The sequence below is a fragment of the Miniopterus schreibersii genome, assembly GCF_964146895.1.
Source record: "Miniopterus schreibersii genome assembly, chromosome: 7".
Classification (NCBI taxonomy): Eukaryota; Metazoa; Chordata; class Mammalia; order Chiroptera; family Miniopteridae; genus Miniopterus; species Miniopterus schreibersii.
The window spans coordinates 76,126,001-76,153,500 of record NC_138108.1 but is presented as its reverse complement, the minus strand read 5'-3'; the positions used below and the strand labels follow the sequence as shown (position 1 = coordinate 76,153,500).

At 51.2% G+C, this 27,500-nt stretch overlaps 2 protein-coding genes across 4 annotated transcripts in view; one reads left to right on the top strand and one right to left on the bottom strand.

Annotated features, from left to right (window-relative positions):
• SCTR (secretin receptor) overlaps positions 1 to 18,799 on the top strand; it is a gene marked incomplete at its 5' end in the record, with an annotated part of 35,122 nt that extends 16,323 nt beyond the window's left edge. Inside the window, 7 exons of one of the 2 annotated variants that reach the window (XM_081142448.1) lie at positions 6,942 to 7,002; positions 8,446 to 8,515; positions 11,068 to 11,159; positions 12,584 to 12,710; positions 17,118 to 17,231; positions 17,373 to 17,414; positions 18,460 to 18,799. In XM_081142448.1, the coding sequence (XP_080998574.1) occupies positions 6,942 to 7,002; positions 8,446 to 8,515; positions 11,068 to 11,159; positions 12,584 to 12,710; positions 17,118 to 17,231; positions 17,373 to 17,414; positions 18,460 to 18,630 (677 nt within the window). In that variant the 3' untranslated portion in view covers positions 18,631 to 18,799. The remainder of the gene's footprint in view (positions 1 to 6,941; positions 7,003 to 8,445; positions 8,516 to 11,067; positions 11,160 to 12,583; positions 12,711 to 17,117; positions 17,232 to 17,372; positions 17,415 to 18,459) is intronic. The other variant, XM_081142449.1, reaches the window with a different exon arrangement.
• On the bottom strand, positions 18,766 to 26,637 carry TMEM37 (transmembrane protein 37). 2 transcript variants are annotated; one of them, XM_081142450.1, is made up of 3 exons: positions 26,548 to 26,634; positions 21,243 to 21,566; positions 19,814 to 21,132 (listed from the first exon to the last, which is right to left on the bottom strand). In XM_081142450.1, exons 1-3 carry the CDS (start codon positions 26,566 to 26,568, stop codon positions 20,755 to 20,757), a joined length of 723 nt encoding a protein of 240 aa, XP_080998576.1. In that variant the 5' UTR covers positions 26,569 to 26,634; the 3' UTR covers positions 19,814 to 20,754. The 2 variants fall into 2 exon arrangements, with proteins under 2 accessions (XP_080998577.1, XP_080998576.1); XM_081142451.1 differs by having other exon boundaries at positions 18,766 to 21,566; positions 26,548 to 26,637.
• Positions 26,638 to 27,500: the final 863 nt, after the last annotated feature.

Genomic DNA, 27,500 nt, shown 5'->3' with positions numbered 1-27,500 from the left:
TTACTTGCTATTTAACCATCTGGCTTCAGTTTCTTTACCTGTCAAATGGGAAATATTAGCTAAAATTTAGCCCCAATTTCTGGCATCCAAAGCCTTTAACAATTTGATACCACCCAACACTTGTTGCCTCACCTTCCTTAGATGTTCCATTTAATGCCCTCATATTTGCTTCCTTCCTTTGTAAGCTAGGGTGCTTTTGACTGTAGATATCATAAAATCTGACTTATATAGGCTTTGAACATAAAAGAAATTAATTGGCTGATATAACTGAAAAGCCCAGGGATCACTAACTTCAGGCGAGGCTGAATTCACAGCTCAGCGTTTCTTTCTGTCTTTCTACTTTGTGTTCTGCTAGTGCTCCCAGCGTAGCTGCCCACAGCTCTGGGCTACTGGCTTCCTCATGGCATCTAAGGAGAGAGAGACGCTGTGTCCTAGCATTCCCAGCAAATAGTCAGAGGTTCAGTCTGATTGGACCAGCGTAAGTCTCACACACATCCTTGAACCAATCACAGAGGCCTGAGGGAATGGAATACACTGATTGGCTTGAGCTACTCAAACCACATGGCTTCCCAAAGGAAATTAGGATTCAGTTTCTAGGAAGGAGGGGAAACAGTAGCAAGACAATCAACTGCAGGCCCCATTACATCTCTTTCTTCTTTCCTTTCTGGTCAATGAGAATGATAGCAGCTCCCACTTCTTGAGCACTTACTATGTGCCAGGCATTGAGCTCAGCACTTCACATGCATTATTTTATCACAATCTTCAGAGTCCTCTCAGAGAAACTTTGTTTCAGAGACATAATATGCTAAACTCAAACTATAGATAAGGGCAGACCCATGGCCTATTTTTAAATTTCCTTTACTTCTGTTCTACCATTAACGAACATCCACTTATCCATCCATCCCTATCCATCCATCATCCTTCCATCCATCCATCCATCCATCCATCCATCCACCCATCCATCCATCCTTCCATCCTTCCATCCTTCCATCCATCCATCCATCCATCCATCCATCCATCCATCCATCCATCCATCCATCCATCCTCCCCATCCATCCACTCATCCATCCATCCATCCATCCATCCATCCATCCATCCATCCATCCATCCATCCATCCTCCCCATCCATCCATCCATCCATCCATCCATCCATCCATCCATCCATCCATCATCCCCATCCATCCACTCATCCATCCATCCATCCATCCATCCATCCATCCATCCCCATCCATCCATCCATCCATCCATCCATCCATCCATCCCCATCCATCCATCCCCATCCATCCATCCTTCCATCCATCCATCCATCCATCCATCCATCCATCCATCCATCCATCTCCATCCATCCATCCATCCATCCATCCATCCCCATCCATCCATCCATCCATCCATCCATCCATCCATCCATCCCCATCCATCCATCCATCCATCCATCCATCCATCCATCCATCCCCATCCATCCATCCATCCCTCCATCCATCCATCCATCCATCCATCCATCCATCCATCCATCCATCCATCCATCATCCCCATCCATCCACTCATCCATCCATTCATCCATCCATCCATCCATCCATCCATCCATCCATCCATCCATCCATTTATTTATCAGTTGGTCATTTGATAAACATATATAAGCTACCTCCTTGGTTCTGGATAGAAAGCCAGGTTCATAGGGATGAATCACAGGATCATAGTCATGTGTACTAGCCACTAGCTTCATGGATGAATGAATGAATTCATTGTCCATGGGTGGATGGATGAATGGATGGATGGAAGTATAGTGCCCTACACTTCTTTTCTGCTTGTCTAAATCTTACCTGTAATGGCCCTATCTCTTCATCAGACCATCAGGAAGTCACCTGAGCTGGCAGAGCTGGCTGAGCCCTCTTGCTTCTGAACTTTAGCAGCCAGATTAGCGCATGACACTTGGCCAGCAAGAGCTGTAGGCCAGAAGAGCACCCAGCTTGGAGCCCAACTCACTGAGTCTTGACTCCAGATCTGCCAAGATTTCACCGTGTGAACATGAATAGTTTCATCCTCTATAATATCAGGAGCATAACTTATTCAACTTTCTGCAGACACTTCTTTGAGCTCAGAGGGGCTTATAGAGATTCAAAAACAAAAACAAAACCTGTTCCACCACTCAAAGGGTTTGTCATCCAGCAAGAAGACAAAATTGCATTGTGATATCTCTCACAGGTTTCGAGGAGGCCTAAATGAGATGATGAGAGACTTCCTTTCTTTCTCAAATATTTAGTGAGCATCTACTATGTGCCAGGCCTTAGGGATAGAGCAGCACATGAAACAGAAGCAGTTGTTCCCTCCGGGCCCCTCTGCCTACACAGCCCCGAGGAGACCATGCTGGGGCTCAGGAAGGCTTCAAGTTCCCAATCTGTGAGATGCCTTTCTCTTCCAAAAGCAGTGGCCCCTCCTCAATTCCTACTTAACTTGTTTCCACAGGGACAGTTGCTTAACTATTGTGCCCACTGTAAAACTTTGCAAAAAAATTTTTTAAGTGGAAAAAGAATGACTCTAGTCCCATCTAATGAACATTTTCTGGGGTTTTCTTTCAGACTGTTCTTCCTACTCCCAGTTGTCTGCACACAGTTGTGGTTATTCTGTATGTAGAAGTTTGGGTCTTGCTTCTTTCCATTAACACACAAACTCTGTGTTCGTTCAACTCTTCACAAACATCTTTACTCTGTGGACGTATTTAACCAGATACCTATGATTTGGACATTTGTTTCCAATTTTTCACTATTATAAATAACTTAGTGATGAATTTTATGGGCAAAGCTTATTCCATGTGTGATACAGAATTCTAGAAGTGGGATCTTTGAGTGAGAAGGAATGAACACTTGGAAGATTTTTAATACTTATCCAAAGCTTTTACAAGGTGGCTGGGGTGTCAGTCTGCACCCAGAGAGGGGTGATACCTCTGGCTTTTATGGGCATGAACCAAGCTCCCACTCACCAGTGAACTTAAGCTGGTGGTTCTGCAGCTGGAGCTGGTACCAGAGTCACATAGAGGCATGATGAAGGCGTTCAGATCAGGTTCCCCAGGACGAGCCACTTTGGCATGTGGATTATTTTGAGCTGAAGGCAACTGAGGTCCTGTGGGCTCACAAGGAATTTTTACCTCTCTCTTAAGAATTTAAATTTGAGGTCTTGCCCATAATAAGAGTTATTATCAGAAATAACTTTTTATGAGTTCTGTACATGTCAGGGCAAACTTTTAAGTGCTGAACATCTGCTCTTCCTCCCCTCTGAAGCTTCAAGACACCTCACCTCATTTCTGTCCCTGATTCCTCATTTCCCCTTTCTGTCTCTGAACCTCTCATGCATGTGGTGTCTCTGACTCTCTCATGTATGTGAGGTTTCTGTATGTATGTAATTAAATTTGGTATTTTCTCTTGTTAATCTGGCTCATGTCAATTTGATTATTAGACCAGCTGGAAGAACCAAGAAGCGTAGAGGAAAATTTCTTCCTCCCCTACAGTGTCACACCCAGCAGGCTGGGCCCCAGAGTCTCTGAGCCACTGGCCAGGGGTAGAGCCTGAGACTCTACATTTCTAACAAGGGCCTAAGTGATCCCGACACTGCTGATCCGGAGGACCACACTGAGAACCTTGACTCAAGCCATTGTCAGTTTTTCACTCTTCCACTATCTCTCTATTAGAGATGGAAAAAAATGAACAGGTGGACCTCAAAATCGGTATTCTTTGTCCAATTTGGGAGCAAATTGAGGCAGGAAATTTTTTGAAATTGCTACTTTTATCAAAGTTATGCATGTTCTTGGTTTAAAGAATTAAATAGGACTACAAGGCTTGTAATAATTTTTAAAAAGCTGTCTCCTCTCCCTGCTTCTGCTTCCCAGAGGTAACACATTTTCAATTCTATAACTGTTCCTATTAAAATGTACTCTCATGCTTCTAAACGATATTCTATTTCTTAATTCATCCACCTGAGGCATTATTTATTGACTCCTGATGATGGAGATAAGGGTATAAAAATTCTTCATCCACTACCTTTATCCTACTATTAGAGTTTTTCACAGTTTTTGGTTAAATCATAGTCAATGTATACATCATTTTATCTATGTAAATACTGTTTTACTGGGCCAGGTGGTATGCAATGATTTCCCAATATTTAACTATTTGTTTTTCATGCAGTTATTTTTAATTTAGTTATTTATTTTATATTGCTGTATTAATTCTCCCAAATTGTCCAACAGAACTGGAAAACCCTCCAATGCTATTTTCCAAATCATCAAATGCAACATAAAATCTATTAGTTCCCATTTGTTTGTTTTCTTCCTGCTGTATATTAGTTTCCTAGGGCTGTTTTAACAAATTACCACAAACTTGGTGGCTTAAAACAACAGAAGTTTATCCTCTCACAGTTCTGGAGACCAGAAGTTCAAAAACTGAGGTGTTGGCAGGGTTGATTCCTTCTGAGGGCTCTGAGGGACAGCATGTTCCACCCATCTCTCCTAGCTCCTGATAGTTGCTTCTTGGTGACTTGTAGCTGCATCATTCCAATTTCTGCCTCTATCTTTATATGGCTTTCTTTCCTCTGTGTCTCCTCTCTTTCTGTGTCTCTTGTGGCCTTCTTATAAGAACACCAGTCATATTGGATTAGGTTCCCAAAATGACTGGCATTCTTATAAGTATGACTTCGTTTCAAACAATTGCACCTGCAAAGACCCTATTTCCAAATAAGGTCACGTTCTAAGGCCCTGGGTAGATATAAATTTCGGGGGTATACTATTCAACCAAATATACTCACTATTAAAGAACCAAATTCAGTGGAGTAAATTTGAAGATCTAATTGGCTTTTTTAAGTGATTCAAAATGGAAGGTTTTTACAGGCAGAAAGAGGGTGGGCAAGAAAGTTAAAAGAGTGGGTTATTTCACGCAGTGTCACCTTCCCTTAGGGGAAGGCACAGGCCTCATTAGGCAGATGACTTCACTAGTCTGATCAGAGAATTCCAGATTGACTGATATAAAATTTCACTCCTGGGAGAGGCTGAAACTGCAGCTAGGTTAGGAATTAAGTTTTGGTAAGGCCTAGCAAAAGTGGCTCCATTTTGGGTCTACTGTTTCTTTTTAACTTCACCAGTGCACTTTCTAGAGACTTTTGCCCTCCTGCTCTATTTGGACTGGTTGTTCCCTAGATTTGCTCAATTCCATTAACCTTTGTGCTGAAAATTTCCTCTATTTTCCTCCACAAATCCTATTCTTTTATCCCTCTCTACGGTTTACTCTCTAGTTGTGTTGGAGCACATCCTCCAATATCTCTCTAAGAAAGAGTTCATGGAAGGTACATTTTTATGCATTGCATATCTAACAATATCTTTGTTCAACTTTCACTCCTGATTTGTAGTTTTATTGGTCATAGAAATTAGATTCATTTCCCCCAGAATTTTCAAGACCTTCTGTTTTGGCATCTGTTGTTATGGGACGTGCCATGTCAGTCTGTTTCTTAAGCCTTTTTATTCATCTCTCTATATAAGCTGCAGGATTATCTCTCTGTCCCATGTTTTAAAATGTCATAGGGATGTGTCCCCATGAAAGTTTGTCTTCATTCTTTTTGCTCGCATCTGGTGCCTTTTCATCTGGAAACTCACATTCTTCATTTCTTAGACAATATTCTTACATTATCTATTTGATCATTTCCCCCCTCTGGTTTTTATCCTCTTACTGAAACTTTTAACCAGGTAGTGCAGTCCTGGAATCAACCTCTAATTTTCTCATTGTGTCTTCCTGCTCTTAATTTCACCCTTTGTGTCCTGCTTTCTGGGAAATTCCTAGTCTTTATCTTCGAACACATCTATGGCATTTTTTAAAATCTTGCTTATCCTGTATTCAGTTTCTGCGCCCTCTTCCTTGTTCTCTGAGTGCCCCCTGGTTTCAGCATCTTGCCTGTATCTTGCACATGTAATCTTTTATCTCTCTGATGATGTCCCTTAGAGTCCTTTATTCAGCTTCCTCCTGCAGCCCATAAGGTCTGTTTCCTCTGAGTTCCTTTTCTCTGATTGTTTTGGTTCTTGTCATTTCTGTAATCAGCTTCCGTCAGGTGTCATTGGCCTTGACTTCATGTTTATTAAGCATGGTCACTTCAGAGCTGACTGAAGGCCCTGCGTGGGGGGGCATGTGTCTCAAAGGAGACTGGACTGGAAGTGGCCACGGGGTTGGAGGGGCGCCAGCATCGCTATCTATAGGCCCTTTAATCTCCTGCCTGAGGTAGAGGCGGACGGCTGAAGCAAGGGTAGAAACCTGGCTGCTAGGGGTCTGAAAACAGCAGCCCGGGTGGGCCTCTGACCATTCAGCACGTAGACAAGCATGTCCATTAGAAATAGCATCTGAGCCACACGTGTAATGTAACATTTTCTAGTAGCCACAGTAGAAAGAAATAGATGACATTAACTATAATGTTTTATTTAACCAAATATAAATCACATATTTTCATTTTAACGTATAATCAACATAAAAATTGTTCATAACATCTTTTACATTCTTTTATTTGTACTAAATCTTCAAAATCTGGTATCTATCTTGCCCCTCCAGCACATCTGCATTGGGACCAGCCACATATCAAGCACTCAATAGCCACATGTGGCAAGTGACCCCTGTCCTGGACACCACAGGTGTAGACCATCACTGCGTCCCCTCTCTTCTCTGCAGAGGTCCTCCAGAGTCTGGCTCAGGCTCCTCAGGGACCTCATGCCCTTTGTGGCCTTCAGGACCCATCTGATCCTGCCTCAGTCCCCAGCACACCCCTGGTACCCTTGAAGCAGGAAACTACATATTTACACAAGATTTCTTTACAAGGCAGTTTCCATAGCACTTGCTGCCTATCTGGGCCCCCATACCTGACTGTCCTGTTCCTCATGAGTTTGGAAAATCGAGTCCTCTCCTTTTGTTTTAAATCCTCAGGTTCCCCAGCCATTTTTGTCACTTCGTGGGCTATCACCAGACACTTTCTGGAAGATGTTGGGTAAGCTGCTTGAAGGAGAGGTAACAAGAGTGTATTTTATATCGTCCAGCTCTTCAGACAGGATGGACACTTCTTTGGAACTGTCTGGGAGAGGCCTGTTTCTCACACTGGGGCCACAGGAAAATTCTCTGGAGTGCCAGGCTGCCCAGTGCCCCGCTCTCCAAGGGGGTGAGCTCACAGGTGGGCCGAGGCCTCCACCTCACCTGCACCCTCTCTGGCTTCCCTCCCCACCTGCCTCCCCAGCAGCTCTGTGGTTAGTCCTGTGTCAGACAAGAGCTTCAAAACTCGGGGCAGGCCCTGCCGGGCGTGGCTCGGTGGTTGAGCATCGACCTAGGATCCAGGAGATAGCAGTTCAATTTCCAGTCAGGGCACATGCCCGGGTTTTGGCCTCTATCCCCAGTCGGGGCGTGCACAAGGCAGACTATCAATGACTCGCTCATCATTGATATCTCTCTCTCTCTCTCTCTCTCTCTCCCCCTTCTTTTAAAAACAAAACAAAAAACAAACAAACAAAAGAACCAAACCAAAACAAAACTCCAAGTGGGTGCTGCTCAGCCGGGAAGCTGTTAGGGCCAAGCCAGCTTTCCCTCTCTCCTGGGCTCTCCCCTCGCTTCTCCCTACTATACCTGGGTGTCTGAGAGCCAGCCTGGAGAGTGGCAGCCACATCCTCAACAGCTTCTTGTTCTTTAAAGATGTGAGGTGCTGGGGCAGGAGGTGAGCGCGGGGGCCTTCAGGGACTAGGCACCTGGAAAGAAAGCTTGGGTGAAGCCAGGGAGGAAGTGAGGCGGCAGGACAAGGCAGGAGGCTGGTCCTCGCTGTCACACCAGGCCAGGAAGGAGACCTGGTCGAAGAGGCTTAGAAGTGACTTGCAGTTCAAAATCGGCCCCGAATAATTGCTTCAAAATAATTTTTTTAATTGGGTAAATCCACTTTTAAAAAAATAATGTGGATTTTCAGCTTCTCTAGGAAAAACGGGAAGTCCCATTAACATTTCCTACTTTCTTTTGTGGCAAAACCAGCTGGAACAGAGCTGCGGCTGCCTTAGGCCAGGCACACGCTCTCCAATTTGCCAAGAACCCCCCACACCTGATGTCCCCGGGGTTGGGAGGTCACATGCCAGTCCCCCAGCCACTTCACTCACTGAAGTCACCTGCCTGGCTCCTGCTGGCAGTTGAGTTTGCCACTTTGCCAGCTTTGAGATCTGGAGTCTCTGGCTCCCAGTTCACGCGTCTGCTCCCCGACGCTCACCAGCACGCGCGGAGTCAGGGCGCCGCTCCTCAGCCCCAGCAGTGCTCCGGGTGGCAGCAGGGGGTCGCTTCTGAGCACACAGCCACGGGGCAGGACCACGGCATGGGTCCTTCATACCAAGGGCACCTCAGGGAATGAGTCTTTTCTGGTCAGCCCAGCTCCTCACGCCTAACGACCCTGGCTGTGCCTCCGTAGGTGCTGGGACATCAACGCCAACGCGTCCGTCTGGTGGGTCATTCGAGGGCCTGTGATCCTGTCCATCCTGGTAAGTGGCCATCCTCCCCTGCACTGGGCTTCAGTGAGGGAGACCCAACAGTGACTGGCTGTGGGGACAGAAGGGACAGGCTGGCGCTGCTCCCTCCAGGTGTGGGAGGAATGAGCCTCAGGGCTTCCCGAGGTTGGCCAGCAGCGGTTCCACCCCTGGGGAATGGGAACGGCAGTGGGGTCAGGGACACGCAGGAGCTCATGTAACTCACGATCAGGCGCTGAAATGTGGGGAGCAGAGCCCTTGCCCTAAACTGGCTGGCTTAATTCCACTCCACTGGTTCAGATCTTTGGGTCTCGGTGTTTTTATAAGCGTCCTCTTGTTAAACTGGGAAGGATCTCTGAGCTGGGACCGTGGAGGGAGGGCTGGGCTGTGGCTGGGAAGCTGAGTGAGGCTGTGGTTTCTGGCCTGGGCACTAGTCTTAACTGTAAGTTTCCAGGTGCTTCTGCTGAGGCTACAGACAAGAATATGGGGACAGGAGGGAAGACACAGGGGGGACACAGTGGGGTTGTCTCATGCGCTGAATCAGCCCCACAGCTGGGCACAGGACTCAGAGGGACCCCAAGGCAGCAGGACCAGTTGACAGGGTGCCTCCCAGGGCCTGGCTGGGGCAGGGAGAGCGCGGTGGCTGGGACAGCAGCTCTGTCCTCTTCCACGGCTGGCTGGGTGACCTCCTGCAGCCAGCGGAGGAGACGGGTCCCATGGCTTTCTTTCTTCTTTTTGGAAAATGATAGCATTTGCATAAAAAAAAAAAGGGAAGTCACAAAATATGTATTTTAAACAGGAATAAAATCACCCATAAATCACCATTAGCATCTAGATACACATCGTGAAAACACGTGTTTTTCCGTCTTATCTTTTTTAAAATTTTTTATTGATTGGTTGATTTTAGAGAGAAAGGAGGGGAGAGAGAGAGACATCAATTAGTTATTCCACTTATGGATGCATTCATTGATTTCTTTCATGTGCCTGGATGGGGAATGGGACCTACAACCTTGGGGTATCAGGACAACGCTCTAACCGACTGAGCTAACCAGCCAGGGCTCCTTCCTATTTTTTCCTTTGAGTGCACATACTTTTTCCCCCACTAAATGCTTAATATGGTTTTGTATCCTAGTTTGTTTGTTTGTTTTTCTTAGCAATAGATGTGAGCGCTCCCAAGCCCTTTGAAGTTCCTTGACCGACCAGCGTGCGCAGCTGCGTACTATTCCCCCAGGAGGACGTTTCCTCATCTAGTTAAACCGGTTTCCCTTCTGTAACTCTGGGACTCTGACAGCCCAGCCCGGTGGGGCCCCAGCTGAGGGGCGGCCAGCCCCAGTGTCCAGGCTGACTTCACGGGACTGCGGTCCATCGTGATTGAGGGATGTGGGGTGGGGACTCCTGATGCAAAATGTCCCCCAGCCAGCCTGTCACTCGGCCTAGAATTCCATTATTTCCATCTCATACTTGGGATCTTACGAATTTTTTCTTTTGCTTACAAGTGCTTCCTATTCAATTAAATACAACTCTAAGACAATCAAATGAAATAAAATTAATAGCCTTTATTAGTTCGCCCCATACACAGCCAGCTCAGAGCAAGATGCATAACAACCTGGCTAGGAGTCCTAGACTGGGCACTAATCCTGTGGTTTGGGCAAATGTCCCCCAGCCCCAGGCTATTTGTATGAACACAGAGGGTGCCTGGCTGGGTGACCCCACTCCTCCCTGCTTCTGTAAAGGGTGCTGGGGCTGGTGGGGGAGAGGGGAGGAGAGGTGCCGCTATGTGGGCAACTTCATAATGTTCAGGCACTGGGCACCAGGGTTGGGGGAGGAGACACCAAAGAAGTGAAGAGACTCCATTCCTGTCCTCTAGGAAGTTATGATGGAATTGGCAGGTAAGTGGACAAACATAGAAGTTTGACAGATGCATGTATTTGGCCCCTCTCACATATTTCAAGTGCTCTTACGCAGTATCATTAGCCTTAGCTACAATGAATTAGGAAAGGGCGGTAATCAAGGATGGCTTCCTGGAGCTGGTGACTGAGCTGCCAAGTGACTATAAGGCACTGAAGCAGTTCTGTGTGACCCCTAGACCAGCAGCTTCAGCATTGTCTAGGAGCTAATAAAAATGCAAATTCTTGGGCCCTACCGAAGATGCAGCAATCTGCACTCTAAACTTTGAGAACCTATCTGTAAAGGCTCTACTTAAAGTGTAGTCCAAGGACCAGCTTTAGCATTCCCAGGAGCTGGTTAGAAATGCAGCATCTCAGGCCCACCCAGGCCTGTATTTTGACAAGCTCCCCAGAGGACTCTAAGCGTGAGGAATCCTGCTGCAGCTGAGCCGGCCTTAGAGTCCTGCCGCCCAGGGTGGGGAGGAGTGCTGGGTCTCCAGGGCCTCCACAGAGCTTGTTTCATTAGGAGGAGAGGGGTGGGGGGAGCAGTGATGTGCCATCCTGGGGGGCAGCTTGGGTGTGGTCTGCAGTGCCTTCTCTGCTTTCAGGTCCAGGGGCAGGGCCAGAAGAGGTGCAGGGAATGCAAATCACTTTTAAAGGCCTCTGCCTTGTGTTTTACAGATTAATTTCATCCTGTTTATAAACATTCTAAGAATCCTGATGAGAAAACTCAGAACCCAAGAAACAAGAGGAAATGAAGTAAACCATTATAAGTAAGTGGGGGGCAAAGACTTAGGCATGCTCAGCACACAGATACGAGCACCAACTGTTTACCCAACAGGTGCTAGGCACTATGGAGATGGAGGAGAAGGGAAAACCGTGACCGAGTTCCAAGGAGTTTGTGGTATAAATGGGGGGGGGGATGGGTCCATTGTGAAGCCTGAGACACTTCCCTGGGGGGGAGGAGTTAGAAAATCTCTGTAGGATCTCAGGAGGCAGAAACTTTACCCTTGGGGCAAAGATAGTGTTATCTATTTTTCAGGGGAGAATGACCTTAACTTTCACCAGATTTTTAAGATGTGCATCCAGAAATACTTTAAAGCCTTTAAGATGTTAAAGAGAGGTGCTGTATTAGTTCACTAGGGCTGCCATAACAAAATCCCACAGACTGGGTGGCTTGAACAAAGGATATTAATTTTCTCACAGTTCTGGAGGCTGGAAATCCAAGATGAAGGTGTCAGCAGATTTGGTTTCAACTGAGGCCTCTGTCCTTGGCTTGCCGACAGCTGCCTTCTGGCTGTGTCTTATATGGTTTTTTTCTCTGTGCTCACATCCCTGGTGTCAGTTGGACGGAAGCCCCATGCTAATGACCTCAACTAAATAGCCTCTTTATAGGCCCTATTTGAGAATATAGTCGCATTCTGCAGGTTAGAGCTTCAACTTGTGAATTTGGGTGGAGACACAATTCAACCCATCACAGAAGTCAAAGGCAAACTAGTGTCTCACAAAGGCTTTCTCTGCGATGTTCAGAGTGTTAAGAATCCAGCAGCAGCCTGGATTACTTGGTGACAGATTCCTTGGGATGTCTTAAGGGCAGTGGGCTCCAAAGTAGGGTGGAGTTGGGCATACAGGGTGAAATTTCCAGATAAAATACTGGCTGCTCAGTTCAATCTGAATTTTGGATAAACAACAAATAGTTTTTTAGTACTTATACTCCCCCAAAATCCATTGTTTATCGGAAATTCAAATTAAGCTGGGCATCCTGTATTTTTACTTGCTAAATTTGGTCACTCTAACCTGGGAAGAAAATGAAAAAACTTCTCCTTATTATCAAACGAATAAGAACGCGGGCTTTGCTGATACTATATTAGGCCTAGAGTGGAGTCATATATGCACATTATTTATGAATAAATGGTTATTTGAGTGGGTCCATGTTCAGGCTTTTTTACTAGTAGGGGTGCCTGATCAGAAAGTTTTGAGACTGGTCATGGGTTGATAAGTGTGGCCTTGGGTTGATAAGTGTTGTATCTCAGTGATGGGTACATGAGAGTTGAAAATTTTCCAAAAAAAAAAAGTAAAACTAAAAAAGTTTGGGGACACTGCCACACCCGCCTCCTGCAAGTAGGTGGATGGTGTGTGTGAAGCCGTGCGCCCGCAGGCGGGGCGAGGGACAGACTGCGCGTGTCTGTGTCCTCAGGCGCCTGGCCAAGTCCACCCTCCTGCTGATCCCTCTCTTCGGCGCCCACTATATCATCTTTGCCTTCTCGCCAGATGAGGCCATGGAGATCCAGCTGTTTTTTGAACTTGCCCTTGGCTCATTCCAGGTGAGTTTCAGGGGCTGTGACTTTAAGTGAAAGGAGTTTCCTGCTTCCTTAGAGAAGCCTGCAGGCCCCAAAGCAGCGAGCCAGACCCGGGAGGGTGCAGTTGGTTTGGCAAGGTGGATGCCTCACTTAGCAGAGACCCAGAGCAGCGGGGGCAGGACTGCACTGTGCTGTGTGGCCCTGAGGGGAACCCAAGTTCCCCCCCAGTCAAGCGGGGGTGGGAGGTAAGACTAAGGGCAGAGAGACTGATTCCAGGGAAAACAGAAGGAAACAGTAACCCTAATACGCTATATTGTGCAACTCCCAGCGTCTACACAGCCACAGTAATTAATGTAAGCCCTGAGGGCTCTGGCCGAGCCATCAAAAAGTGAGGCAGGAAGATGAGTGTTGTGGGAGGGTGTTTGAAAGAATAATATCCTCATATTTGTACTGGGAAGTCCATAAAAATGCCCCAAACCGAAAAATTCAGAAGTAGCAACATCAGCATATTATTTAGAATCAGTTAAGAGACTTCCAAGCAGTTGCGTCTGAGGAACAGGAAGTGGGGGTGGGGGTGTCAGGAGGCTGCTGTTTTTGTGTGACAGGAATCATTTGATTCTTTGAAACCATGTGCATGCACAACTTATTAAAAATAAAAACCAACTTAAAAGGAAAAAAAGTGAAGGGAGAAATCACCTACCTACTAATTCAACAGATGTTGTGAGGTCAAGAAACAGTAGTAAACATGTTTGGGCAGAAGTGACTCCCAAATGTCACGGGTTGTTTATTTACTCAGCTGTCTCCTTCCAAAAATAATGTGATGTGGCTTTCAGGAAAAACATACAGAGGGCAGAAAAGAAATAGATGAGGGATCAGTGAAAAAAGAAAATAAAGCTGAAAGAGTTCATACACAGAAGCAAATTCAATTCAAGTCCTATAAAGGCAGAAGAAGTGGGTCATAAATTGGGTTTGGAGCTTCCTAGTAGCCAAAGCAAAGACAGACATACAACTTATTTCAAGATTTCCAGTATCCATAGATGAAAACAAGTTAGTGCCCGGGAAAGGCCTGGTGATTATAGGCTTTGGGGCCTGAGAGAAATTTTTCCCAGTGGGTTTTCCTAAAGAGGCCAGCCTGTCCGCAACAATGTGGATGGTGTTGCCCCCCACCTCACTAGCTGGTCTGGGCCCCAGGGCGGGTGCTCAGAGCCGCCCTCATTCCCAGAGTTCTGTTCAGGGTGGGCCTGCCAGGGCCATCCTTTCGTCACTCTCAGGTTCCAGGGAGGAGACATAGCTGGGAACACATTATTGAGTGGAGTCAACTCTTGCCTTAGCTCACGCCCTCAGAGCCTACCCCAGGGCTGTCCTCTCTGCTCTTCTTTGAGCCTCCTTTCTGCCCAGAGCCCCTGGAGGCACCCAGACCTCCAGAAACCCAGCTTCTTATGTAACCCATGATTCTTTTTCTCTGGGCCAGGAAGCTTTCATCCCACTGCTCTTGGAGTATATAGGGAGGCTGGGCTCACAGTGGCCCATTTAGCAGGTGGGGGATTCCAGGTCCAGACAGATGGAAGGCCTCGCCCAGTGGACAGAGGGGTAGAGAGCTCTCTGAGAGCAAGGAGACCAGGTCTGCCCCCCGTATGGATGGGACTCCCTGCCCTTTGGTGCCGGGGCTTGGAGCTGGGGCTGTGGACCACCCATGCAAAGGCTTTTCTCTGGGGAGATGGCTTGTCCACAAAAACCAAGGGCACTTTCCTAATGTTCCCATAGAAATGTTTACAAAGAAAAGGGGTCTTTAAGAGTTGTTTTTGAAGAACATTTGTCTATATACAAATATATATATAATTTTATGATATAGTATGCATTTATGTTATATATAACATATATTTTTAAAATTTGTATTATACAAAATTTATAAAAGCGAAGAGCATAGTGAATCCCCGTAGCCATTGCCAATGGCTCACCTGTTTTACCTCCGCCCCCCACCCCATCATTTCAGACAAATCCAAGACATAGTTTTATTTCAAATGTAAATATTTTAGTAGGCATTTCTAAAAAAAGAAAACATACAGAATGACAATACTATTACCCCTGACATATATTTTTAAAAATGAAAGTTTATTAGCTCTTTCTAATTGTAGAACTAAAATTTGCTTATTGATGGAAATTTGGAAAGTAAGGAAAAGTTGAAAAAATTTTTCATAATCTAGAACCCAGAAATGACATTTGTTGAGATGTGGGTGTGTCTCCTTCCAAGTGTCTCTCCTGTGCAGGGAGACACGCACTGGTGCACCCATAGGCGTGTGTAACTGGGATCATGCCATGTGGTTTGTATCCCGCTGGTCTGTTTAATTCTCCGTCATGTCCATCCTGAACAATTAGCCGTGTCATTGAAATTCTTTAAAGACTCCATTTTGAATGATTGTAGAGTTTCTCAAGGTTGTTGGCTGCGTGAGGCCTGCCTTATATGTACCTGGAGCACATATGACTTTCCCTCGCCCAGGGCTCCTGCCTCCCCTGAACGGTGAAAATATGGACCCTTGAGGCCCAGACCGGGAGGCCAGGCAACCCCGGGCCAGGTGAGGTGGGCAGCAGCCTCAGCTGGCAGCCTGACTGCCAGCTCTGGGCCACGCGCACACAGCTCCCGTCCTGCCTAAATCCCTGTGACTCAGTTCACTCACCTGAGTAGGGGCTCCTCCCACCCTCCTCCTAGAGCTTTGGCAAGGATTAAATGAAGCACCTGGCACCCAGGAGCCCACAGTTGTGCAGGCCAAGCTGTGCTCGGAGCTGTTTATCTCAGCCTGCCCTACACGGTCCTGACAGTGGTTCCCATAAGTGATGCCCATCCCAACCACCAGGGGATCGTTCAAAGCTGCTGATGCCCCACCCCCAGACATTCGGACTTGGGGTGCGGAGTGAAACCTGGGCAGAGCTCACAGGTGATTCTAATGTGCAGCAGAATTTGGAAACCACTGCTTTGAGTGTGTTTCCCTCCCCCTCCCAAAGCTGTCACCATTCTAGGCAGCAGTCATTGATGCCTGAAAATCTAAAGCAAGTCCTAGTTTTGTCACTAAACCTGGTTAAATGCCAACACCCCTGAGCAGTCGTCAGGATTAAGCCCCCTATAATCAGGCTGGTTTATTGCTCTTTGGGGTCCTTTCCAATGTAGTAAGAAGCTAAGGGTAGGCCTGGATGGGAGTAGTGAAGAGGGCTTGGGCCACTGAGGTCAGAGTGTGACGCCTAGGCCTCTGGGTGAGGTCAGAGTGTGACACCTGGGCCTCTGGGCAGGGACTGTAATGTAAGGAAGAGCCGGCTGGCCCGAGGTGGGTCCCTGAGGAAGTGAGCAGGGTATTTGCACTGCAGAGACCTCGCTCGCTGCTCATGGTTCTATGCACGCCTATCAGGCTCAAATCCTGCTCCCAGCTGTAATCCTTACCCCGGCAGAGCTATACGCCAGGATCCCAGGGGGCACCATTGGATAAACAGGAGCTCCAGATAACAGGGAGGCGCAGACTTCACAACCCCAGGGAACACAAAGTGGATGTGGCCCCGAGGCCCCTGACCAGGGAGCCCCACTGCCCGCTGACCGGGGCCGCACGCAGGCTTTGCTCTGACCACACATTGATTTTTCAAATGGAATAGTCCTCCATGTTTAAACCTCTCCAGATGTCCTGCTTATCTTTTTTTTTCTTTAAATATTTCTTTGGGAGAGGAAGCACCACACTTCTACTCAACTGAAACATGTTTACCAGTACAGAGGCCTTTTGCTTTTTATACCTATGGTGCTGTGAATTCCCTGGCAGTGGCCCCCGCAGCACAGGCGCCTTCCCACGGTCCTCACAGGCCAGCTGCCCCAGCGGAGCGGGCTGGGCTTTAGTTCAGCCCAGACACCTTTCTCTTTGGCTCCCTTCCTTTTCGGATCACTCTCCTTCAGGTGGCTCCCGTTTCGGAGGCTGCCTGGCTCTCAAGAGTGCTCAACATGCTCAACATGCACTTGCATTCTCTTGGCAAGAATCTTGCCCTTGTTGGTTTACAGTGCCCACTGCTTGCTGGGTGACACTGTGGACCCTTCCAGGTTTGCCAAGGGAACATTTGTGGGACATTCCTTTTTGAATAGTGCCCATTCCCTTGATGTCCACAGTATCGCCGTTCTTGTAGATTCACACCCATGTGGCCCAAGGAACAACTTCTTGTTTCCTAAAAGGCCTAGAGAACCTATGGGAGGGCCTCCCCCCTTTCCCTTTGTGCCAGTCGTTTTGGTGAATTACTGGAAGATGGCAGTTCCCGTCCAAAGGTCCAGCTTGTCTGAAACATGAGCCCACTATGAGCCAAGGGTCTGGCCCACACCCTCCTCCTGGGGTGGGCGTGTTTCAGGGGCCGCCACTCCCTGCTTCTCCAGATGGCCCACCTAATTCAGGTGACTTGCCTTCCCCTCAGTGTAATTGGCAGCCGTCACTTCAATGTTACCGACACTATGGGATGTGCAAGGTCTACACTAGACACTGGGGACAACAAACGAGAGGGACCCTGGGGGTGCCCATTCCTCTTGAGGTGAGGGGTGTGAGAAGGCTCTGGAACACTTCCAGGGAGGTGGGGGAGTGAGCCTGGGGCTGGTGATTAAAGAGCTGGGGAGGAGGTGGGAGGGAGGCTGGAGCTGGAGCACCTGTGCTAACCCTGCGCCCCCCTCTGCAGGGCCTGGTGGTGGCTGTCCTCTACTGCTTCCTCAACGGGGAGGTGAGTGCACTTGGGCTGCCCCAATGCCTGGAGGAGCTCCTGTCACTGGTTTTGGGGTCAGGGGAGCTACCTGGAAAGGGTGGCAGGGAGGGTGGTGGGGTGTGGGCAGGGCAGGCCCAGGTCTTCTGACTTGGGCCTCTTTTGGAGGAGTCTGAGTCACTTTACGGAAGCAACAGAATCAGCTGGAGGGCTTGGTAAACAATTGCGGGGCCCTATCCCCTCCCTACCCCCCAGGTGCTTCTTACCCCGGGAAGTTCAAGAAAGGGAGGAAAGTGCAGGCGCCCCAACCCAACCCCCAGCTCCCGATTGCTCTGCTGCTGGCCGGGTGGACCAATGCCCCGCTCTGGGCCTCAGTCTTCCCATCTGTAAAATGCGTGGCTCAGATGACATTTCTGCCAGTTCAGAGACCCCCAGATGGGCACTGACTCCTTTGGGGCTGCACGCGTACCTCAAGGCCTGTGCCCTTGTACAGCATTTGGGCCAGGACATGAGGCTCCTGGCACACAGCAGCTGTGTGATCAGTAGTTGAACATGGCACTGCACATAGGTCTTTCTGTGACTGCTGACCATGTCTGCTTCGCCACTCTCTAGTAGGAGTAACTTCTGTTTCCCAAAGCTGAGGGATCAAGCCAGGCCTCCCAGGTTTTGCTGTCACAGCTGGGGTTTGTGGAAGAAATTTCCAAAGCAGCTCCCTGGCCCTCAGATTTGCTCTGAGCCAGGGTGGCTTCCTGGGGATGTGTCCTCTGGTTCCATGGGGTGATGTGGACTGGGGCATTCTGGAGTTAGTGTGACAACTCCAAGCCCCTTCCTCAGGACATATGTAGTGAGATGGCAGGTGACTGAGCCCAGGGAAGGGCCTCAGTACCCCCTGGACTTTGGACTAGAATTGGTCAATATGAGTGGCCTGCAGGAGGTGGGAAGGCATGACTACTGGGCAAGAGTGGCAGGGCCCGTGCAGAGGCCCCAGGGGCGTGAGGGGACTAAGCAGGGCTCTGGGCACCAGCTCCTCGTTCCCTCCTGGGCTGATGGCTGGTCTCCGGGGCAGGTGCAGCTGGAGGTTCAGAAGAAGTGGCGGCAGTGGCACCTGCGCGAGCTCCCCCTGCGCCCTGTGGCCCTCAGCAACTCCTTTAGCATTGGCACCAGCAGCCTCACCCACGGCACCAAGGCCAGCCCCTCAGAGTCGAGCCGGGGCACCTGGAGGACCAGCGTCATCTGAGGCTAGAGCAGGGTCACCTGTGGACACGGGCCAGGCCGGGTCCCGAGAGGGCAGCACCCTGCTCCGGGACAGCCCATCTTCCCCACGGACATCACGGGCTGTCTCCTGTGACTAATGGCCTCTCCTCCAGGCCTTAGAAAAAAGGAAAATAAATGGTAACTGGGAAGAGATCTGGTCTGTATTTGTCAGTCTTTTTGCCTGAGACACAGGTGAGGGAGGATGCTCTGGTCCACTCCCTACCCCTTCCTGGAGCGGGGGGCTTCCCTGATCCCAGCTCTAGTTTTCAGGGACAAACTTAGAAGCCCAGGAAACACGAGAAATCAAGGTCCTTGGTCCTAGGTGGACCCTCCCTGCCTCTCACTGCAACTCACCTGTCCAGTAGCGCTCATCCTAGAGCCTTCGAGATGGCAGCTGAATTAATCTGATCAAGTCCCAGTGGAGGCCAGGAGAGCCCCAGGCCGCCCAGCTCCGTTGTAGTAGCCCTAACATGGTCTGAGGCACCCCTCTGTTCTCACTGACTTTCAGTCAGTTATCCACAGCCCCCAAGGCAGGTACAGCAGGAGATGGGGCATGATGCCATTCGGTGGAAGAGGAACGGGCTCACCACAGCCCTGGGACTTGCCCAAACGACTAGCAAGGAAGGAGCAGCTGTCCAGTCCAGGGCTTTTGGTATCAAATCCCCATGCTCCAAGGCTGTCTCTCTTTCACCAGGGCCTGTCTCCCCATCCTTTGGGGATTCTAGTCTCACCCTTTCCTCTCTGTTCTCAGTTCCCTTGAATACCAACATTCCCTCCCCACCAGCCTCGTGAGGATTAAATAGAACTCAATACTTGAATCCTTTTACAAAACAAAACTACCAGTGCTCAGGCGAAGGCATCTGGACAAAGTTGAGACCCCCACCCCACCCCCCGTGTAGAGGAAAGGGTATCTTGCCGGTGAGTGGGCCCAGCTCTAGTCCTAGCTTTGGGTGGCCAAGGATGAGTGCTATCCCTCTCTGGGCCCTGGCCCCCCAACTTTGCGCCTCTGCCCTGCAGACAAGGTCGCCCTCTGCCTTTTATAGACTGCTCCTGGTGAGGCCAGGTGCCCACTTCCAGGGCTAAGAACCCAGCATATATGGTTGATGAGCTCTGCTCTCCAATTACCAATTGGTCCACAACACCTTTCTTGAGACATCTCCACGTGTGCATTTTGGAATAAAAGTTTTTTAAAAGTCACAAGAGGTAGGTACAGGCACCCAGCCCAGCTGAGGAAGGGGAACTGCAGTGACCAAAAGCTCATATATTCAGTGGCAGTCAGATGAACCAGGACAGCCAGAATTCATCAGGTGAGGGGGCAGGAAGGGGCTAGTGTGGAATAAAATGGGCTGAGGGCACAAAGGGACTGGAAAGGGGCCATTTAATACCCCAAAACCCTGATCTGCTGGTGAGGACATAAATCTTCACTGGCTCCTGGTCCCCTTCACCTGCGTGCGTCTTTGGGATGTTTAATACTTGTTACCCCAGGTCCAGCAGCTCCAGACACTGCTCTCTGAGTGTGTTGCAGGATCAGAGATGATACTGAGGCTGTCTGATCCTCATCACAGATGGACATGCACACTCACCTCAGGGAGGGTGTGCATTAGAGTCAGGTGGGATTTTCTGGAAGGCTTGCTCAAAAATTCTTCTCTAAGACGTCAGGCAGGATTCCCACCGTCAGAGCTCCCAGAAACAACCAGCTGCTGGAAGCTGGGTTATACAGGGATTATGGGGCTCCCCAAAGGGCAGAGGGCAAATCAAGTAAAACGGTTTGAAAACCTACCACGTGCGAGAAATTCTGAGGGAATCCAGATCTCTGCCTCCCTGGCATGACCAAGGCTAAAGCAGGGAAGAGTGCACAGAGGTCCTGTGAGTTGGTGGGAGAAGTCCTAGGCACCGAATGGACACCCTTAGCTAGAAGAAGATCCACTCTTAGCAGCCACGGGAGGCCCAGAGACCCCTCAGTTCGTTTCCCAGCACAGAGCCATATAGTACAGGTGTGAACAGCACTTGGCTGTACAGCCAGCCCAGGCACCAGTTACCAGAGCTGCTTCCAAATCTATTCCCGTCCTGGGAGAAAGGATTCAAGAAAAGGATTTTCAAACGTGTTCTACAATCTACAGCCCAGTAAGCTGGCAAAGTCTGTGCGGTTGGTGGCACTGGGGCACCCTCCTGCCCTCTCGCCCTGGGCACAGGCCCCTAGGCCACTTCTGGCTGACCCCCCAAAGGTTATTGGGTAAGAGGCAGCAGTTTCAAGGTCACTGTCCCACCCCAGCCCAACCAGAAGGCACGTGTTGGAAAAGTCCCATCTTGACCACTTTCTTGTAGAACCAGATGTCCTTGGAGGGCCTAAAAGTCGCTCAGTGGGCCCCAGGGATGGGTGATGCTGTTGACGTGGAGGCCACTGATGGCGTTCAAGAAGAGGAGACAGGAGGCGGTGAACTGGCACCAGAACATCAGGGTGAGGCCCATGAGCGTGACCTGGCTCCTGAGGAGGACCACAAAGCTCAGCAGCCCCACGGAGCAGAGGGCGAAGGCCACGAGGAGCAGCATGCAGCCCAGGGCCCACTTGCGCCGCGAGTGGACGTCCTCACACACCTGGGACACCATGAGGAGCTCCAGGCCAAACACAGCGGCCACCACGGCCAAGGCGCCCACGCTGCGGGCCAGGACCATGCCCACAGCCAGCCCTGGCACGCCGGCCCGACTCAGGTCCCTGAAGCAGTGTGGCCCAGTCTGGTTGGAGCTGGTGCAGAAGTGCCACAGCCCGAAGAGGCGGTCCTCGGCCAGGAGCCAGTGACCATCACAGATGGAGACAGAGGAGAGGACCACGGCCAGGGCAGCGCACACGATGATGAGGGTCCGGACGAAGGAGTCAAAGAAGGACCGGCGGGGCCTCTTTCGGCCCAGCAGCCTCTGAGCCTGGAAGACACCACAGAGGTGGCAAGTCAGGGAGGCCCCCCCCCCCCCCCCCCCCCGCATCCTGTGCAGGGAAGATCTGAACCCGCCTCCACCTTCCCGCAGCAACGTCATGCAGCCTGGGACACTGGGAAGCCTCTGCTCAGCTTCCTCCCCAGCTCCCCCATACTTTCAGCACAGACTCACCTTTTTGGGGTCCCTTCCCCCATTCCACCTGTTCCCTACTCTCCACTCGTGACCTATAAACACCGTCTGGCAAGTTATTCACCAGGCCCGAAGGGCTCCCTGACCTTTCCTCAGTGATCCTCCTGAGGAATGAATCCAAATTACTGCCTGGCCAAATCCCAGTCCCTTCTGAATTCGGAAAACCTGCCTGGCCTGGCTAGCGTGACCTTGAGCTTGCAGCCAGCCTGGATTTCTTTATAAGCAAAACAAGAAAACTGCCTGGAAGGCTTGTGAGGGTTGTAAAAGCCACTGGAACATAATACATGCTGGTTTCCCTCTCCCCAGAACTTCCCAGACCAAGTCCACTCTGCTCCTAGTCCTCACCCAGCTGGCTCTGCACTTTCCACATTCTGTCCAGCCTATGTTTTATTAACCTGTTTTCCCCAGTACTGACAATGATGTGTGCACCTTGCCCTTCAGTCTCACTCTGCCCCTCCCAGAAACTTGCCAAGGAGAATTTCTGTTCCAGCAGCCTCTTGCCGGGTGGGTGGGAGCCACTGAGACTCCTCTTCAGCCCCTGGTTCCCCCCTCCCCCCACTCCCGGCCCGCCTTCTGGCAAGCTGAGCCAGGTGTCCAGTGAAGTGTCCCTTATCTCATAGCACTCAGACACAACCCAGGTGCCATTCCTGATCACTAGCCAGAAAGCAAAAGAAACCCTTCAGTTTCAGAGTAAACGCCTTATCCAGCCCACAGGCACTGCGGACCCGCCAACTCCCTCTCCAGCTTCATGCCCCAGCGGCCACCTCCCTCAGGCGCAGTAGCCCTCCTTCCATGCCTAGGACAAGCCTGGAACTTTCTTCTCTCATACCTACTGGCCCCTCCACCCGAAAGGCTCTGTCTCAGCTGAAATGTCAGAGATGTCTTTTCTGCCTACCCAACCCAAACCAGGTCCCCTCCTGTCATTTTCCATCAGGCGTCTGTTTTCTTCACCATTCTGATCACAAGTTATCCATTCCTTCTGGTTTGTATTTCATATTATCTATCTCACGCGGAGATTATGCTCTCTAAGAGGGCGGGGCCTCTCGTAAAGAACTGCTGGGTCCCCAGCACCTGGAACAGTGCGTGACCTGGGAGTTCAATGGCGCGCAAGAAGAGCCATGAGATAAATGAACGGTCAAGTTTGCAACCACTGTCACTTCCACCTGCCTTTAAACTGAAGTCTCCCGCCCAGCCCGTTATGTGGAAGCAACACAGGTTACACACCATTTGGGGAGGTAAACAAAACAAGTGAGCTCACGCATGAGAGCCAACGCTGAGGAACTGAATGGGGACTCTGGGCTACACCCTATGCCATGTGCCAATGGAAGCTTCCAGAGGCGAGTCCAGGCCACACCTCAGTGAGGGACACAAAGCAAAGCCAGGCTCCTGGGACAGTCCTGTGGTTAGAGCCCTAGCAAGAACAGGCTGGGTGATAACTTGCAGAGGTGAGCAGGAGCTACTGCTAATTGCAGTCCCAGGGATACATGAATAAGGACCTCATTTGCTTCTGCACTTCTGCTTAGGTAGGGTCCTCTTTTACTCTCAAACCTGGGCCGCTGGTAGAGCAGGAGGCTCTGTGGGGAGTATGCAAAGAGAGAAACTGTCCTGCAGAGGTCAGGTGACTTGTCCAAGCTCACTCACGGAAATCACAACAAAGCCTGTTACAGCCGCCCAGACAATTAATGTGCAGAGGATGAGATGCATTGAGCCCATAAACACCAGCTGCAGCCTTCCAAGTGCAGGGCCAGTGTCAGGGCTCAATAGTGCTGGCGAGGAAAAGCATTAGAGCACAGAGTGGTACCCGAGGGGTCAGAACAAAGTCAGCCGTGGGCACGGGGTCAAGCACGGAGGCAGGAGTCGGGGCTATGATTCTCAAACTGTGTCCCCTTGCTTCCTAGAGGGGCTTCCAGGTGCTCAAGCAGGGACGTGGGGGAAGCTGGCTCTGGGCCCCTTCCTCATTCCAGCTACAGCAGATCCCTGTAACCTGCCGGACACAGTGGGAATCTAAGTCTGCATTAGAAAGCATTAGGAAAAAGGGCTCTAGTGCTAAGAAACAAACCAAGGAAACTTTGAAACCTCTGAGTCTACAAACCATTAAAGGCATAGTCCTTGGTGGTTTCTTAACCTCTTTGGCCTTTGTCTTCTCACCTACAAAATGGAGTTGGTGACTTCTGCAGAAAAGCAGTAGCCATGAAGGCACCTGGTGAAGTTACAACACTCCCAGAGGCAGATAAGGTCCTTGGATGGGAGAGCCCCAGATGCAGAGTACAAGTCACAAGAACACAGGACCCAGAAACCTTCTGACCCTAGACATTAGGCTGTCTGGAGAACAGGCACGTCCTGTCCCTCTCCTGGCCCCACCTGTCCTGAGCACAGACAGGACTTTACTCTCCAGGCCCTCAGCTATCACACCAAGACCAGAAAGAGAATACAGCTGATACCAGTTCATTTATCCCTCCCACTACAAAGCAGGGCTCCTTTAAACTTTGACCACAAGTAAAACTCCCAAGGATTAAAGGAGATCATGTATATAGAGGTGCTTGGCACACGAGCAACTCCCACTTCACCAGAGCTATTATTATTAGTAACAATTATAACGCACATTGGAGTCTTCATTCCTAACCACCAGGCACCACACTCCAGCTTCTGGCACCTCCACTAGCGACCCAGAACCTGAAGTCCTCTCCTGGAGGGAGCTGGTAGCAGTGTGGGTAGTGGAGGTCCAGTGGGCAGAGATGAGGGCAGTTGAGTTCTGCCCCTGACCTGCCAGCCCCGGGGCTCTGTGACCTTGGGCAAGTCACTTTAATCTCTTAGAGCTCTGACATTCTCTGTTTAAAAAGGGCAAATGTTTCCCCTTTTTTTGTCTGTTAGCTCAAATGAATGATTTCTTGTGACCCACAGAACAGTGATGCTTGACACTCCTGGGCCTTTGAGTCCCAAGCCAAGGTCTTCTAACCCAAGACCCCATCTGCTCCCATCAACATCCAAGCAGGCACTCTGGGCTGCTTACCACTCATCCTCCACACCCCCACACAGGCCCCCTAGCTGCCCCCGCTTTGCCCATGCCCAGGTCAGGCCCTCAACATCACTGGCTGGAAATTTCAATGCAGTTGGCCTGCTACCATCCCTTGAGCCATCCCAGCGCACCGGACATGCAGTGCCCAGAGCCAGCTTTTTAGCTGCTTGACCTCTGGCAAGTTATCCTCTCTCTTCTCTCCTATAAATGGAGATAACAGTACCTACGTCCTGTGGTGGTTGTGGGGCTGCAATGAGTTATTCCTCCAGGTGCTTAGAACAGTTCCTGGCACCTTGGTTAGGCGCACCTAAGCTGCAGCGACTGCTGTCATATAAGCGCAGCCCCCTCCCTCGCCAGGCAGCCTGTGACCTCCTACCTCTGCCCCCCCCTCCCCCCAGCGGGCCGCCGCCTCCTCCTCCCTCTTCTTCCTCCCCTACGGACTGAGTCTTCCTGCCCCTCCTGGCCCAGGACAAAGCACCCCCCTTCAATCCAGCCCGCAGTTTTTGCACCAATTAATTTAGCGCTCACTTCCCGATCTCCTCTAATTCCTTGTTTACAAGTCTTTCTTTGCTAATGCGCCGTCAGCTCCTCAGGGGGAGAGACCACAGCCCGGTCTCCCCTCCTCAGAGCCCGGTCTCCCCTCCTCAGTGCCCGTCCTCTACTTCCCAGGGCCTGTCCCCCGGGGCTGCCTGGTCGGACTCAGGATTCTGTCTGAGCGCAAAGAGGAGGAACTTGCTGCATCGCGTTTCCCAACTCCCCCCGCAACTCCCAACCCCCCTTCCCTCTCCCCTCTCCCCCCCCACCCGCAGCAGCTGTGTCCCAGCTAGAAGGGGTTTGGGGGTGGCCTCCGGGGGGGGGGGTTTACTGCTATGGAAAGGCAGAAAGTGCGAGTGAGATTTGGAGCCAAGAAGTCCTGCTTTTGAATCTTGAGCCCGTCGCTTAGCTGACTGCATGGACAGGTTCCTTCCCCTCCCAATTTCAGCTGCCTCGCCTATAAAATGGGCGGAGCAGTATCTACGGGGGTCAGCTTGGGGGGGGGGGTACTTGCGCACCAAGTCACCGAGCTTCAAATCTCAGCACAGCCCAGACGGCGCACCCGGGGGAGGCGGGCTGGCGGGAAGTCTCCGCGCGAAGGCAGCGCGAGCGCTGGGGCGCGGTCCCCCCACCTGCTGACTTCCCTGGGGACAGCCCCACGCCCGAGGGGGTAGGAGTGGGTGGGCTCCCGGCCAACACAAACATCTTGCACCGCTGAGAAGAAAACAGAACTTCGGGGATGCGGCCGCTCCTCGCACTACACCCTTTTCTCGGAGGCGTCCGCGCGCCCCAGCGAGTCCATCCCAGGCGGAGAACCCCAAACGCAGTTTGGGGGAGGGGAGATAGTCTTTCTTGCCCCCCCCCAAGAAAGTTCTGGCTGCCCCGAGACGAATCCTCAGGTCCCACGAGGCAAGCCTCACTTTGCAAGTGGGTTCTGTTGATCCTCCACCCCAGATGCACCTACTTTTTAAAAAAGGGGGACCTTTCTGGTGAACCTAACCGACGGGCACCGGTGACTCCAACGGGAAGCAGAAAAAGAAGTTGGGGAGCCCGGGGGCTTGCAGGACCGGGAGCAGCCGGGCGCCCTCAGGTCGCTTCCCGCCCGCCGGCGCCGGCGAGGGGCACCCCAGCCCCCCTCCCGGCCACGGCCCGCGGGTGGGGCTGGCTCGCGGTGCGAAGTCCCTCCCCTCGCCCACGGAGGGCAGACGGGGCGGCCCGGCCCCGGGCTACCTGCACCGCGATGGCCGTCATGCTGCGTCCGGGTCCCGCGCTCGCCGCGCTCGCCGCGCTCGCCGCGCTCGCCGCGCCGCCTCCCGCCGCTCTGCCGCGGCCGCCGGCGCGGTCCCGGGACCTCTTCCCGGGCGGGGCGGAGCGGAGGCCGCGGGGCGGGCCGGAGGGCGGGGGGAGGCGGCTTTCTCGGCGGAGCGGCTAATCCGGGGCGGGCTCCGCGGGCTCGGCCGCCGCCCGCCCCGGCTCTGTTTACTCGGAATCCGCGGGGCGGCGCGGGGGAGCCCCGGGAGCGGGCACGTGGGGAGAAGGCCGGGCTCGCGGGGAAGGTGCGGGGACCCCGTCCGCCGGGGTAGGGTCCCCCGGGTCCGAGGGGGAGGATCGGCCACTAGGGGGAGGGCTGCGGCGGCCGACGGGGGCCGGGAGTCACTCCCTCGCTTCCGAACCTCGGAGGGGACGTCCCTCGGGGGCCAGACTCCTCGAGGGCGGACGAGCGGGCGGGAGGCCCGGGGCGTGCGGTTCCAGCGCCGGCTCGCCGACTTGAGCCTCTGGAGCAGCTGTAGGGTCTAGAAACGGGAGGCGCGAGCTCGGGCTCTAGGGCCTTCGCCACCCGCTGTGTGACCCTGGGCTGCTTGACTAGCGTCTCTGAGCCACGGTTAATAACGAGATAACATTTATGAAAGGTGTGCGTCTTGGCGAGGCCCTCAATAAGTGTGGACGGAGAGGAACCTTCTGGGGCAGCCCTTGCGACATTTTGTTCTCCCCGAAAGGGGGATGTGCGGACCTGCTCCCCTCCTGGCCTCCTCAGCAACCATCAAAAAAGCAAATAGGACAAAACAAAAGTCATTGTTCTTCCTCGACTCCTGACGAGGCCTGAGTTCTCAAGGAGGCCGCTCATGAAGTCTCTGCACCAAAAGGGGATGGGAATGGGCAGGAGAGCCCAAGGGTAGCAATTT